Consider the following 16,599-nt stretch of genomic DNA (forward strand, 5'->3'; position numbering starts at 1 on the left):
CATATCTCAATAAAGCTGTTACCAAAAAATGCATTGAATTATTCATTTCCTTGTTATCTATGACAGCAAAAAGCTGGATACAACATGAAAGTCTAATATTAGAGGAAAGTTTTTAATCTCATAGTACAGCCCACAAACATTATGTACCTATTCTGCTAGGATCAGTAGGATAGCAACTAAGTGGGGGAAGATGTGTGCAAATGAAAAGCAATTTTTAAAACTGAACAGCTGCCTAGAGGTGATGATATTATAACTTTTTATGTTTTAAACTAACTTTCCTTAATGTTGCTATATTAAAACTATCTTTTAACATTTTTTTACTCCAAAGTGGATGGAGTTGGGTGCAATCAGAAAGTTTTTACTCCAATTCCACACATTTTCTCCCCTTCCTATGTAACAGCTTACATGATTAAGTTCTGCATTCACAGACTTCAGATCCTACCAAGAACAGGCCAAATTACAATACCATGCCTTCGCGTACAGTCTGTATACCTCATCCAACTCCCTGCCACAAGCAGGTACCCTTTTTGTGTGTCATTCTGCCTCCATCAAGTCATAAATTACCGCTGACACTTGGACCACGGGCGTTTTTTTTGGAGTGTGAGCCCTTTTCTCCATATTTGATTTTATCAGAGCCCAGAAACCTAACGACCCTTAGAAGAGAGCGAGAGGATGAATGTCCATAAAAACGTCCTGACAGACCACATAAGGGACATGGGTCCTACACCTGGATGGGAGGAGACCTCTAAAGCCACAGACCAGCCGGGCTCCTCTGGAGCTAAGGAACCCAGGCGGTCAACGTCTGCGAAAAGACACATTTAACAGCTGAAGAGAGTGCTTAAGATGGCTAATTATGAGGAGCTGCCCACAGAGAAGGGTGCTGACTAAGGGAGATGCTCTTGGGAGGTTTCCTCAGATGGAGGCCTCCGAGAGGAACTGGGTGCTCGGGAAGTGGTCGGAGAAGGCCAGGTTTGGACCTCGGAATTCAGGGTACGACACGGCCCCAGGCCGACCAGGCCGCGGCGCCCCGCCCTTTCCCGGGACGCGGGCCGGCCTGGGGCGGGGAGCGGGCGGGCGCTTACAGGTCGGTGCCGAGCCGCGTGAAGCCGGAGTTGAGCGAGGCCCGGGCTATCCGGCGCCAGAGCAGGTCGCAGCTGGTGAAGCGCCGCAGCCAGCGGCACACCTGAGCCAGGCGGCCGAGGGCCTGCATGTCCAGGTAGGAAAAGATGAGCAGCAGCAGCTCCTCCGGCAGGCGCAGGAGTGCGGGCCCCGCGGCTGGGCGGCAGGCTGGCTCCCGGGCCGCCGCCGCCGCCGCCTTCTCCTCAGCCGCTGTCGCCATGGCCGCCCGTGTCCCCGCGAGGCGGCCCCAAGCCTGACCCCCTCGTCCCTGTGCTCTTGCCGGCCTGGCGTCCTCCCGCCTCCCAGTCCTGACCCTCCATTCCTCCTTCTTCCCCTCATCCCTTCCTTTGGCCTCCTTTCGCGCCCCTGCGCTCCCCTCATCTCCTCTGACGAGCCTTCTCGCCCCTTCCTCCACGCTTCCGCCTCTCTCTCCTGCCTTTCCTAGGCCTGCACTCGGTCCCGCCTCGGCCCCCAGTCCCGTTTCCTCCTTCCCCTGTGGCGGCTCCGGCTTTCCTTCCGCCCCGCTTCCTTTTCCGCCTTGCCCTGCTCCCGCTTTCCCCTTCCCCTTCCTCCGCTTTCCTCTCGCGGCTCTCCCTTCCTCCTGCAGTTTCCTCGTCTCCCCACTCTCGCCCTCGCCGGGCCCACCGTTCCCGGGGGGCCCCACGCCGCCCTGGCTACCCATGAGCGGCCGCGGGGCCAGCCCGACGCGGACGCAAGCCCGAGCCGCCGCCACAGCCGCCGCCCCGGGAGGAGGCGACACCATGCCGGACCGGGTCACATGAGGCGGCGCAGGCCGAGGCCTGGGCCCGCCCCTCACACCCGAGGCCGTGGAGCGGCTTCGTAGTGCGGGCGGGGGCCGGACACCGGCCGCCTCCCATGCCCCGGGCCGCCCGGAGCTTGTGCTGGAAACACAGCGTGCGTTCATCTAGCACGTGAGGCCCACCAAGCGCCTGCTTAAGACCGCCAGAGAAGCTTCTGCCTTCAAGGAGCAGCTAGTTTGAGGTCCTGCCCTCAAGAAGCACCCACTTGGGTGGCCTTCCCCGTCTCATACCCCTCTTCTACCTCGTCTGATGCCTGCTTTCCACAGGCCATATACCAGGGCCTCACGAACTGCACCCCCAGAAGTTGGCAGGTTCCTTAGGCCGGGATCTCACATGGGGTATATACCTCAGTTCTAGCAATGAGATGGTATTTTTGACATTTTGGAAGATTGCAGTCCTCTAGATCCTGCATCCACTCCCTGGTCATGGATAAGAAAATGGTAAAGCTATTAGTCGCCACCCAAGTGCAAGTGGATTCTCCAGGGTCATCCAGGAGCCCTTCCCCACACCATTCATTCCATTCACGAGGGTACCATTTTGAAGGGAGAGCTAAGAAAAGTCTACCGAAGCCCCATGCTGTCCCATACTGTCCCCTCGAGTCACACATGGCTTAGGGGCATTGAAAATGTGACTAGTCCAAATTGAGGTGTGCTGTAAGTGTGAAAACCCACCGGATTTTGAAGATTTATGCAAGATAAAGAATGTGAACTATCATATTAATAGTTTTCTATTAAGTACATGTTGAAGTGATAAGATTTTTGATACATTGGCCTAAATATACTTTTGTAACTATTAGAAAGGTTAGAGTTATACATGTGACTTGAATTTGCGGCCCACGTTTTTTCGATTGAACAGCACTGGGGGAGGCAGTGAGATTTGCAGGTGGGGGAGGAAGATACCTATCCCTAAGTATCCTGTGCCCCAAACCCTAATAGTAAACATTTTAGGGGTTTATTTTGTTTTTACATCTTAAGATCCATTTTCAGGAGCAAGAGTGAATGAAAAATCAACTCTGGAAATTATTCAACATGTAGCATAAGGAGAGACCTAGGAGAGGAAGGACATTGCATTATGTCACTGCAGAAGCATCATGTAACAAGGTCAGACCGGAATCTGGCTTTGCCCTAGAATTGCTTTTTGATCTTAGCAAAACAACAACAAAAAACCCCACCTATCTTGGCCTTTTAGTGTTCTCAGTCTGTAGTGGAGATAATGCCTCTGCCTTACTTTCGAAGGATAAATGAGATGATCCCTGTAAAATGCTTTGAACTCCTCTAAGAAAATTCTCAATAATAGTTACAGGTCAAATCCTGTTACAAAAAAATACCCTACAAAAGGTGTGTGTTAGGGTGGGGGGAGGTACAACAAAGGCTTTGTGTAGAAAAAAGATTTCCAAACTCCAGCCAGTGGTTTACTTATTAAAAGCAATATTTGACATGACATTTCAGTACAACTAAAGAATTTAGACCATCTCTTAGAAATCATTATAAAGATATTTACTTATTTCATACTGTTAGAAGGCTGTTGAGGTAGGAATGCTGAATATTGAGGTAATATCATCAACTCAACATTTATTGATTTTGCTACAGTTGTATACTGTGAGCCACTCTGGAAGGAAAACAGATGAATATAGCATATGGTTCCTACATTTTATCTTCTGATTTGTGTTAAACATGTTTGTAATTTCTTACTGTTTGACTATTTCTTTTTAACCATTTCTTTACACAGAGTAAAACTAAGTAATTCATCCGCACTGTACCTAGTTTTCAGTAGAGGACTTGAAGGCACAGAAAATTGTTTAATTAAATCAAGTATTAAAATCCACAGTCACACAAATGCAACTTACTCTTTATCCCATGTTGCCCTTATTGTTGGAGAAATTAAACCATCACTTAAAAATATCAAATCACCTCCTATTGCACCCAAATTGGAGATCAAGTGAACTGAAATTTATGGTTTACTGATTTCCAAAATAAGCCAAAGTACTCACTATGCAGAAAGGCAAAGCCAAAATGGAAAATTGGCATATATTCTGTTATTTGGTGGTGATTTGCTGTACCCCTAAATTCCTAAGCTATTAAAAAAAAACCCTTCAGAGAAGCACCTAGAATTTTTCATCAACCCTCCCTCCCTCACAAAACAAAGCAAAAAAATCCAATGTGGAATTTAAATCAAACTTGAAAAAAACTACATCACAAAAAGCACTTTTAAAATTCTTTTTGGAGACAGGTTATTTTAAAAAATCAGCTGGATGAGAATTTCCTGTTGGTCCAGTGGTTAGGACTCCATCCTTTCACTGCCCAGGCCCTGGGTTCAATCCCTGGTTGAGGAACTAAGATTCTGCAAACTGCATGGTGCAGCCAAAAAAAAAGATAAAAAATCAGCTGGGGCTGAGAAAAATCATTTGAAACAAAAGTAAATGCATATCTTCATGGAATACTGAATGGTGTTTTATTATCAAAGAAAATAAACACCTTAATAGCTAGAAAAAAAGAAAATAAAAAGAGTACACTGGACTTCAGAACATCTTTAGAAAAGTCTTCAACTCCCTTGAAGTTCAAATCCAGGAAACATAGTGAAATAATATGAGGGGGGTTGAAATTTACCTTGTTTTTATAAGGCATTTTAAATTTAGAATTTGCATAATAAGTAAACTGTAAGCATTGGACTACTTTTAACTTAGAATGCCAAAAACATGAAATTCATAATATTTTAAAACAAGATTCGATATGAATTTCTTTTTTCTATTTTTTTAATAGAAGATAAGTGATTTGCAGTATCAGTTCTAGTTGTATAGCACAGAGACTCAATATTTTTGTAGATTATATCCCATTTTAAGTTATTATAGAATATTGTCTATATTTCCTATGCTGTAAAATGTATGAGACTCAATATGAATTTCACTGGGAATTTAGAAATACTAATATTAGTTTACTTTTAGAGAAGATATTTAAGTTCAGGTGTAAAGTTCTTCGTGTATGTCCATGTAACTGACTTGCATAGTAGTAATTATTGTTATAGGTATTTTATATGTTTAGGATTGTGAAAAGGCTAGAACTGTGTGTTATGTACATTCTTGTAAACATAGATGACAATCTTAGGCAGGAGACTACTCCCACATCCAATATGCCAGTGCCCGCATGCCTCTTAAGCCCTCAGGGCCCCAGCCTTTAACTTTAAAAGTAAGCAGATTTAGCAGGGGAATTATTCTGAGATGAGTGAGAAAGAATGAGATTATTTTGTGAATGACAATTTATAATAATAATAATAGCATATATTTATTGAGCACTGACTGTGTATCAGGCACTATTATAAGAGCTTTCCATGTATTGTCTCACTCTTATCAATAACCACATAAGATACGACTAACCTATATTTTTTGCAGAAGATGAAACTGAAGCATATGGTCACACCGTTCCTAAATGACAGAACAGATATCAAATCTAAACATTCTAACCCCAGATTTCCTACTCTGAACTGTGTCTTCACCATGGTGGTGGTTTAGTCACTAAATTGTGTCTGACTCTTGCGACCCCATGGACTGTACCCCACCAGACTCCTCTGTCCATGGGATTTCCCGGTGGATTGCCATTTCCTTCTCCAGGGGATCTTCCCAGCCCAGGAATCGAACCCCGATCTCCTGCATTGCAGGCGGATTCTTTACCAACTGAGCTACAAGGGAAGTCCTAAGCCTTCACCATACACAACAGAAAATGGAATAGGAATAAGGCACTGAATTCAGAGTCTTCTAGGATCCCTTTCAATTAATATAGCCACACCTAATAATATAATTTTCCTCTGACCATCAGGCAGGTCTGGTATCTAAATAAAAGCTGCTTCTAAACAATTAAAGTAGATCCTGTCCTTGTCTCAACTATTAATACTTTCTAAGGGTTAACATGTGGAATCTACAGCCTCTTATGCTTTTCATAATCTTTTTGCAAAAGTTTAAAAGGATTTGTAGGAACTACTGTCTTGCAAAAGAACATATAACAAAAGTTTAGTAATTTCATCATTTTACTTCAGCTTCAATTTCTTTTGTTAAATTAAATAACAGTGTATGTGTAGTATGTATTATATGAGCCTTTTTTGTAAATTTGTCCCTATTTATATATATTCAAAAGGAGACTTTGTAGAATAATGCTAAGAATGGTTATTTCTAGTAATGGAATTTTGGAATTTTACTTTGTACTTTTCCCTGTTGCTTGATTTTTTTTTTAAAGAAGCATGCATCACCTTTACAAAATCAATAAAGTCTCCCAAAAAGAAAATTACAGTTGTTATGCATCCAAACACACCATGCAACAAGACAGTTGGAGAAGCCTAGATCATTGCCAGAGTTTTAAGACTAGCCACCTAAGTTTCTTCAAATTTTATTTCATTTAAAATGTGTCTCATGTAAGAGTAAAATAAAGAACAAATGAGAGTATAAGAAAGAAGAAATGAGGACTAATGATAAATGTATAAACATTTGAGCATCACATGAATAGAAAGATAGAGTCTAAAGTTTTATTTTCAGAAATTATATGTCAGATTCAGTTCAGTTCAGTCACTCAGTCATGTCCAACTCTTTGTGACCCCATGGACTGCAGCACGCCAGGCTTCCCTGTCCATCACCAGCTCCCAGAGCCTGCTCAAACTCATGTTCATCGAGTCGGTGATATCATCCAACCTTCTCATCCTCTGTTGTCCCCTTCTGCCTTCAGTCTTCCCAGTCAATCAGTTCTTTACATCAGGTGGCCAAAGTTTTGGAGCTTCACTTTCAAAGTCAGTCCCTCCAGTGAATATTCAGGACTGATTTCCTTTAGGATTGACTGGCTTGGTCTCCTTGCAGTCCAAGGGGCTCTCAAGAGTCTTCTCTAACACAGAGTTCGAAAGCATCAATTCTTCAACACTAAGCCTTCTTTATGGTCCAACTCTCACATCCATACATGACTATTGGAAAAACCATACCTTTGACTAGACGGACCTTTGTCGGTGAAGTAATGTCTCTGCTTTTTAATATGCTGTTTAGGTTGGTCATAGTTTTTCTTCCAAGGAGCAAGTGTCTTTCAATTTCATGGCTGCAGTCACCATCAGCAGTGATTTTGGAGCCTGAGAAAATAAAGTCTATCACTGCTTCCATTGTTTCCCCATCTATTTGCCATGAAGTGATTGGACCAGATGCCATGATCTTAGTTTTTTGAATGTTGAGTTTTAAGCCAGCTTTTTCACTCTCCTCTTTCACTTTCATCAACAGGCTGTTCAGTTCCTCTTTGCTTTCTGCCATAAGGGTGGTGTCATCTGCCTATTGAGGTTATTGATATTTCTCCTGGCAATCTTGATTTCAGCTTGTGCTTCATCCAACCCGGCATTTTGCATTTTGCATATGTTAAATAAGCAGGGTGACAATATACAGCCTTGATGTACTCCTTTCCCAATTTTGAATCAGTCTGTTGTTCCATGTTCAGTTTTAACTGTTACTTCTTGTTCTGCATTCATATTTCTCAGGAGGCAGGTAAAGTGGTCTGGTATTCCCATCTCTTGAAGAATTTTCCAGTTTGTTGTGATCCACACAGTCAAAGGCTTTGGCATATTCAATAAAGCAGAAGTGGATGTTTTTCTGGAACTGTCTTGCTTTTTTGATGATCCAACAGACGTTGGCAATTTGATCTCTGGTTCCTCTGCCTTTTCTAAATCCAGCTTGAACATCTGGATGTTCTCGGATCACATATTGTTGAAGCCTTGCTTGGAGAATTTTGAGCATTACTTTGCTAGCATGTAGGATGAGTGCAATTGTGTGGTAGTTTGAACACTCTTTGGCATTGCCTTTCTTTGGGATTAGAATGAAAACTAACCTTTTCCAGTCCTATGGCCACTGCTGAGTTTTCCACATTTGCTGGCATATTGAGTGCAGCACTTTCACAGCAATTCCATCACCTCCACTAGTTTTGTTTGTAGTGATGCTTCCTAAGGCCCACTTGACTTCAGACTCCAGGATGTCTGGTTCTAGGTGAGTGATCACACCATCGTGGTTATCTAGATCATTAAGATCTTTCTGTGTATTCTTGCCACCTCTCCTTAACATCTTCTCCTTGTTAGGTCCATACCATTTCTGTCCTTTATTGTGCCCATCTTTGCATGAAATGTTCCCTTGGTATCTCTTGGTATCTGCTCAAATTTTCTTGAAGAAATCTCTAGTCTTTCCCATTGTATTGTTTTTGTTTATATTGTTTTCCTCTCTATTGTTTTCCTCTGTCAGGTTGGCAGTTTATATTCTGAAATCCTCTTAGAAACACCAAGATGTGATCTGTTTTTCTGTGAATCCACTGTCTTTGTCATATTCAAAGATAATATATTTTTATTTCATATGAAACAATTTAAAATAGTCTAAAAATAGTTACTTTATGCAGAAAAGACTAGAAGGAAATATGTTCAAATTCTAGAAATGGATGCTGATGAAAGGTGGAATTATGGAAAGTTCTCTCTGCTGCTGCCTTACCCTTTTCTGTATTTTCTAAGTTTTCTGCAGTGAACATATATTACATAAATAATGAATTTTTTAAAAAAGAAAAAAACCTAAGAGGTGTTTGTACCTGAATGTACAAAATCATTTCATTCAATTTAAGCTAATTAATTTTAATATTTTTAAAAGTCCATTTTATAAATCTCCCACACATAATTCCAAACAATTTGTTATACTTCACCTTCGAGGACATGGAGCACAACTACTCTCCCCCACCACAGACACATACTCCCAAAAGGACTGCATGTGGTGACTTCCTTCCAAAGAATATAGTATGTAAAGAAGAGGGGGAGAAAAGAGTAACTTTTTGTGGAGAAGGCTGACAAACACTATTTCAGCCAGGTGATCAACACCTGTTCAATATCATCAACTGTAAGTCACATAGATAGTGGGTACCCTTGATACACATGATGAAAATGGTACTTTACCTCTGTAACCATGCTCCCCAAAAGCCATAATTCCAGTCTAATAATGAGAAAAACATGAGACAAATCCAAACTGAAGGATGGTTTATGAAACTACCTGACCAGTCCTCCTCAAAAATGTCGAGATCATCAAAAACAAGGCAAGTCTGAGAAATTGTCACAGCCAAGAGGAAACAAGAGTCATGACAAATAAATGGAATGTGGTATCCTAGAGCAGAAAAGAGAAAGAATATTAGGTAAAAACCAAGGAAATCTGATTGGTCCATTAATCATTACAAATGCACAATACTGACATAAAATGTTGATAAGGGTAGTATGTAAGAACTCTATTCTGGTTTCACAATTTTTCTGTAAATCTAAATCTATTATACAAAAATAAAGGTTTTTTTTCTGTAAATTTATTTTACCCTTTTATGACTTTTTAGAGAAAATCTTGGCAAAACTTGTAATGCACATGAAGGCTATGTTTCCTGAGTTAGAAATTTGTGATATTATGAAACCCTAACTTGTCATCCCAAATGCAAAAGAAAGAAATAAAAATAATGTCCCATAAGTCATCTCCAACAAAATTTAAACTACTACTTAAGACTTTTAATTATCCAAACTTATAGCTATACTAAAAAGATTGATTTTCCAGAGAGTCAGATGTCATTCTAAGATACTGTTCTGCCTTTACAACTGTGAGAAACACACATGGGTTTGTGCATGCTAAGTCACTTCAGTCATATCCGACTCTTTGCAACCCTATGAACTGTGGCCCACCAAGCTCCTCTATCCATGGGGATTCTCCAGGCAAGAATACTGGAGTGGGCTGCCATGCCCTCCTTCAGGGGATCTTCCCGACCCAGGAATTGAACCTGCATCTCTTATGTCTCCTGCACTGGCAGGCAGGTTCTTTACCACTAGCGCCCTCTGGGAAGCCCAAATACATACATAGATACATACATAAAAATAAAGTTACCACTGAAATAAAATATATATAAATAGGAGTTCTTTTTCAAGAAGAAAATGATAAGTTCTAGGGAAAAAATTTCCTTTAAGCATCTTCAGATCTTCTGGAAGAAAGTACAAGGTCAAATATAACCTTCTTGTTTCTGTTTCTATAATTATTACAATTTAAGAATGTGTAACCTTCAGGTAAATTTTTTTCATTTGAGTCATTCATTACAGTGACTAAAACCACAGGATGTAATTTATCTTGTCCTAGGTTTGGGGTCCTGTTAAAAATGTGAAAAACACAAAAGACAACTTTTCTGAAATAGCATTCAGTTACATTATTTTGAACAGATCGTGGATTGTGTTCAGCTTTTAAATACAAACAAAAGTTTGGATATGAATGGAATAAATATTGGTCTTATTTAATTTGGGGGATTTTTACTTTAGTTTTAAAAAATGTGTGTGTGTATACACACACATACATATATATACACACATACTATGTAAAGAGAATTATGACTTTTAGGCCCATATTTAACTGTTCTCTTTTGAGAACCTATGTCACTACTTCTAAAGAATTATATACTGTAAAATTGCTTTTCGCCCTTTCTCATAGCAGTGTTTTCCCCTTTCTTATGGCATCTTTCAAATGGAAAGATAAGTGAGAAAAATCCCCTACATTTAAAACCTACCATGGAGAGAAAAGCAGGAAGCAGTCCATATCCCCTGGGGATCTTCCCAGGTTCAGCAGATTGACCTGAAAAAGGAGTACAACTTGAGTTCCTCCTTCAACAACGCAAGCTCCAGTCAGAGAAGTTTCCAAACACATGGAGCTTAGCAAAACCACCTGCTTCTAACACAAGACAGTGGCCACTGGACTACCAACTCTGTTGCCTCAAGCCAACACCAGCTCTCCTTCACAACAGATGATGGGCTTTCTGCTAGAAGAGCTTCCCCATTTAAAAAAAAGGGGGGGGGGGGGGCGGAAAGAGAAATTTAACTTCACATATGTGCCAGAAGCTCATAAATTAGGAGTGAAATGGACAGATGAAAAACCTGAAATTGAAGTCAGTCTGACAGTAGAACCAAACAATAATTGCACAGATACCAGCCTTGGCAAGATAAAGTGAGGAGTTCAAATCCCCACTTGGCCAGGGCATGGGCCTCCGGGTGCTATAGGAGCCAACAGAAAGTGGAAAGGAAATTTTGCCCAGGTGCTTATGCTTTCCTCAAGCATGACCAATCTCAGCAGATGTGTGGCACAACCCAGGATCCTTCATTTATCATCTCTTAATGCAAATCAAAATTACAATGAGGTACCACCTCACACTGGTCAGAATGGTCATCATTAAACATTTACAGGGGGCTGTTCTGGTGGTCCAGTGGTCGAGAATCCACTTTGCAGTTCAAGGGACACCAGTTCAATCCCTGGTCCAGAAAGATCCCATATGCTGCAGAGCAACTAAGCCCCTGTGCCACAGCTACTGAGCTCGAGTGCCTACAGCCCATGCTCCCCAACAAGAGAAGCCACCACAATGTGAAGCCTGTGCACCAAAAGGAAGAGTAGCCCCCACTCACCACAACTAGAGAAATCTTCCATGCAACAATGAAGACCCACTACTGCCAAAAAATAAATACATCTTTTTTTTTTTTAAAGTTTACAGGGACTTCCTTGGTAGTCCAGTGACCAAGAATCCACATTCCCGATGCAGGAGCCCATGTTTGATCCCTGGTTAGGGAACTAGATTTCACATGCTGAAACTAGGAGTGCACCTAAACAGTGCACTTTAGTTGCACAACTAAAGATACCACAACTAAGACCCAGCACAGCCAAATCAATAAAATACTTTTAAAATTTACAAATAGGGAGCTCTCTGGTGGTCCAGTAGTTGGGACTCTGTGCTCTCACTGCCAAGGGCCCAGGTTCAGTCCCTGGTCGGGGAACTAAGATCCCACAAGCTGCATGGTATGGCCCCACAAAAAAAAGTCTATAAATGATAAATCCTGGGGAGGGTGTGGGAAAAAGGGAACCCTCCTACATTGTTGGTGGGAATGTAGATTGGTGCAGCCATTATAAAAACAGCATGGAGCTTACTTAAAAAACTAAAAATAAGAGTTGCCATATGATCCAGCCGTCCCACTCCTGGACATATAGCTGGAGAAAGCTCTTAATTTGAAAAGATACATGTACTCTAATGTTCACAGCAGCACTATTTAGACATGGAAGCAACCTAAATGTCCACTGACAGATGAATGGGTAAAGATGTGATATATACATGCAATGGAATACTACTCAGCCATCAAAAAGAATGAAGTCATATCATTTGTAGCAATATGGATGGAACTAGAGATTATCATACTCAGCGAAGTAAGACAGAGAAGACAACATGATATCATTTGTACTGGGCTTCCCTGGTGGCTCTGATGGTAAAGAGCCTGCCTACAATGCAGGAGACCTGGGTTCGATCCCTGGGTTGGGAAGATCCCCTGGAGAAGGAAATGGCATCCCACTCCAGTACACTTACCTAGAGAATCCCATGGACAGAGGAGCCTGGTAGGCTATAGTCCATGCGATTGCAGAGTCAGACACAACTGAGTGACTTAACACACACATCATTTGTACATGGAATCTAAAAAAATGATATGAAAGAACACATTTACAAAACAGAAACAGACTCACATGCATAGAAAACAAACTTATGGTTACCAAAGAGGAAAGGGGGAGGGAGGGATAAATCAGGAGTTTGGGATTAGCAAATACAAACTACCATATACAGAAAAGATAAACAACAAGGTTCTACTGTATAGCACAAGGAGCGATGTTCAATATCCTATAATAAACTATAATGGAAAAGAATATATATATATGGATCACTTTGCTGTATACAGAAACTAACACAACACTGTAAATCAACTACAATTTTAAAAAATTTGTAATTTCTCAAGATCTCTATCTCTCATACCACTCAACAGAAGGAGAAGAATCACTGTGATCAGACCCACAACTTCTCTAGCTCTCCCAAGAGAAGGTCAACTGAATTACAGTTTCCTTGATTTGAGTCTTTAGTCATATGTGAGATAGCCTGTTGAACTGGTATTCAATTAAAGGTATATAAAGCACTATTTAACATTTTGTAAGTTAAGAGAATTAAAATTAATATCAGTTAGTAGAAGGAAATTCTCAATTCAGTATCCTATGTCAACCCACATAGGAAAATAAATGAACAAAGGAACTTTAAATGTTGAAGCAGGTGGGATCCATGATGAGAACGAGAAATAACAAAGTCTTGGTATCACACAACTCCCATAAGTCCAGATTTTTGAAAACTATAAACTCACATTCCTTTAGATAATTTTTTTAAGTTTTAAAGATTTTTGAAAATAAACATTTTTCAAGAGCCTTCCATGATACAGTTAATTAAAATCCATGTTACTTTTTCAGCAGCACCCACAGTAGAGTCACAGAAACAACCTGAGAAGAAACAAGCCATTGACACAAAATAGAAATGTTTAGAACAAATGTATTTCAAACTGTTTAAATACATTATGGAACGTCCATAGAACAGAACAGTAAACAAACAGTTGTGAAAAAGAATGAGGAAGAACAGATGCAATGTTTCAGAAGGGTAGCTAATAAACATTAAGTGAAAAAGCAAAATGCAGGAGTGTATATAATATGTTGCCTTTGAGAGGTGGGTGGGAAACTACACCGGCCCGCTTTCACTTTTTGGGTGCTAGCTCTCTCTGGACAAGGACACAAAACCTTGTACCAGCTTTTGCTTCCAAGAGGAGAACTGATTGGATACAGGATAGGGTTTCTTTTCACTATACTCTATTTCATCCCTTTTGAAGTTTTAGACTATTAACTGTGTGGATTGCCTGTTGAATAATAAATATTATCTGTTAAGAAAAGCTAGGGAAGCTGTGGGTCTGATCACAGTGATTCTTCTCCTTCTGTTGAGTGGTATGAGAGGTGGAGATCTTGAGAAATTATAGATTTTTAAAAATTGAAGTATAGTTGATTTACAGTGTTGTGTTAGTTTCTGGTATACAGCAAAGTGATTATACATTTTCAAGCATATTTTGGAAATGAAAAAAATTACCACTACCTTGCCTCAGAAAGCTACAATGAAGGAATTGGGGGCGGGGGAGATGTTAACCTAGTACCAGTGTTTGCTTCCAAGGAGGAAATATGTTAACTAGGATGTCAGAAGGTAGATCAAAATTAATACCCAGATTGTGAAAATATGACAATTACTGATGGAAGGAAAAAGAATACTCACTGCATTTAAGTAAGCAGGGATACATTAGGAAAAAGGACTAAACAGAGAAAATGCTGGAATTTTTTAAATTTTTAAATTAAATTTAAAATTGGTTAAATTATTAAAAGTCCTTTGTGAAACAAAGCTTCAGAATGTGGTACTATCATAGTAAAATATATAAAGAGATTTTTCAAATGAACCCCATTAGATCCAGAAATCAGTAAAACAATTTCCCTGTCTTAAAATGCTTACACAAACATACCCCTAACACACACAAATTCAGACACATACTGTAAGCAACACACAAGACCATTAAGACAAATCTAGACTTTTATAGCTATTTCTTTTTTAGGGGTCATTCTTTGCATTTTTACTGCCCTAAATTTCCCTCTTCAAGTCACAGCAATGCAGAATTGGGCTTTCTTTCTTTTTTAGTTTTGTTTCCAACCAAGTCTTTTGTACACTTCTGGAATTTAAGCCACCTATGTTACCGCTACTTATCTATAACACCATTGCTTTGAGGGATTAAAGCAGGTTTCTTGTAATACACTTAGATCAAGAGTTATCTGAGTTGAGAAGAATATCCTGTTTGAGTTGGGGCTGAGGAATCTTTATTTTTTTATTTTTTATTTATTTTTTTTGATCTTGAGTTGTTTTGATTTCTCCTGAGAGCAGTAATCTTCAGCAAGTGATATTTTTAAAAAGCCCCAAACACACCACAAAACATTCCAAGTGATTTTAACTTCTGAATGAGGCTGGGCTACCTGAGTGATTCTCTCTCTTCTCTTCTTTGGCAGAAAGGATTAGAAACCTCCACAGAACTTGCTCTCTATTAAAGTGGAGTGCTGTGCATTCATTGGCAAGAGGTGAATTGTTTGCAGATTACATGCGAAAGAGTGTGTGTGTTTCTTTCCCACATCAAAGACTTGGATGGAAGCAGTTCTGAGTATTGCCAGGGATGCAAGAATTGGTGCTAAAGTGATTAGCAAAATTGCTTTCCTGCAAAAGAAGCACAAAACATTACCTAGGGATTAGAGGAGGAGAGGGCAAGATTAAAGGTGATGTTGAATTTTGGGTGGAATATCTTATCCATCTTTTTCAAATCATGCTTCAAGGATTCTGTGGCCCCTCCTTGAGGAAACTGAACAAATCAAAGTCTCGGTTTCTCAAGTTTTGTACATGGGGCGCTGACAAGGTAAAATTAAAACGACTAACACAAGTGGTACTTACTTGTGACCTCCGTATCTTTATCTCACACTGCAAATACATTTTGAATGTATTTTATTCAGCACACACCAGCAACCCCATTGACCAAAGAGTCTTTCATTTGTAATTGGTTTGTGTGTCACCTGTTGGACTTAAATGCTAGTGTTTTATTGAATTTCTGAAGTTGTTTGGTTTTAGTAAATCTTGATTAGTATTACGTTCCTTTTTAAACAGAGCTTTCACAGTTGAAACTTTCACCTAACCAAAATGTAAAAATATAAAGAAAAAAAAGCCATAGAATCCATATTCTAAATAGTGAAAGAAAGATCACACAGCAAACCTCAACAATTCCTTGTTTAGGATATTATTTTAAATGTACTATGACATTCTTTGTCACTTGTTGTTGGTTTTTTTTCTCTCTCTCTCTTTCAAAAACTGAATGTAGGCCTCCCTTCTAAGAAGTCTTCCTGACTTTAAGTGTCCCAGTCAGAGTCAGGCAGAAACATGTGGGTACATGTAACTGTTCTGTATGTATAAACTTTTTCTTCCTTCTTGGTTTCTTCCTCTGAAAGATTTAAGTCCAGGGATTTCCCTGGTGGCCTAGTGGTTGACTTCACCTTCCAATGCAGGGGGGTATAGGTTCAATGTCTGGTTGGGGAACTAAGATCCCACATGCCTCCAGGCCAAAAAACCAAAACATAAAACAAAAGCAATATTTGTAACAAATTCAATAAAAACTTTTAAAAGAATTAAGTCTAAAAAAGGAATAAAGAAATTACCTGGATAGGTAGGAAAAAACATAAAGTTGAGTGTACTAGCAAAATAAATTCAGAGCAATATATATAGTATGATACCATTTACCAAAAAATTTACACACAAAACAGTATCATAATTCTTTAGGGACCATATATATTCAGGTAAAGGTAAAAAATTGGAACAGAATTATACACCTCAAATTCATGGTAATAGCTGCCTCTGGGAAGGAAGGTGGGAGATTTGGAGGGCCATGTTGAGAGGGAATTTTCACCACATGTGTAATGTTTATTTATTTTAAATTTTCTCTTTAAAAAATTGAGATGATTCACTTACACATAGTTAGGGCATGAGAAGTGTCACTGAAATTCTGGCCTAAAAGACATGCCTAATGTATAGGGGGTTTTTTGGTCTGATGCTATGTCTCTGTAACAATAAAACCTGTATCAAATTTATTAAATAATTCAGAATAGTTGTGACCTCTTCCTCTCCCACAATAATAACATCCTTGTAAACAAATGACCTGTGGTAATGGAGTTTATCTTTGTGTGTATTCTGTAAAGAGTCAGAAC

At 39.9% G+C, this 16,599-nt stretch overlaps 1 protein-coding gene across 10 annotated transcripts in view; it reads right to left on the reverse strand.

Annotated features, from left to right (window-relative positions):
• Positions 1-5,017, reverse strand: part of FBXW4 (F-box and WD repeat domain containing 4) — an 84,427-nt gene extending 79,410 nt beyond the window's left edge. For 3 of the 10 annotated variants that reach the window (XR_009696135.1, XR_009696134.1, XM_061162435.1), the window contains exon 1: positions 1,083-5,015. Coding sequence is in view for 7 of the 10 variants with exons in the window: in XM_061162435.1 (XP_061018418.1) it covers positions 1,083-2,044 (962 nt within the window). In the remaining 3 variants the exon portion in view is untranslated. Of the gene's footprint in view, positions 1-1,082 lie in introns of all 10 variants that reach the window. The other 7 variants (XR_009696133.1, XM_061162433.1, XM_061162436.1 and 4 more) reach the window with 7 other exon arrangements.
• Between the last annotated feature and the right edge of the window lie 11,582 nt (positions 5,018-16,599).

The sequence above is a fragment of the Dama dama genome, chromosome 15, assembly GCF_033118175.1.
Source record: "Dama dama isolate Ldn47 chromosome 15, ASM3311817v1, whole genome shotgun sequence".
In the NCBI taxonomy this organism is placed as follows: Eukaryota; Metazoa; Chordata; class Mammalia; order Artiodactyla; family Cervidae; genus Dama; species Dama dama.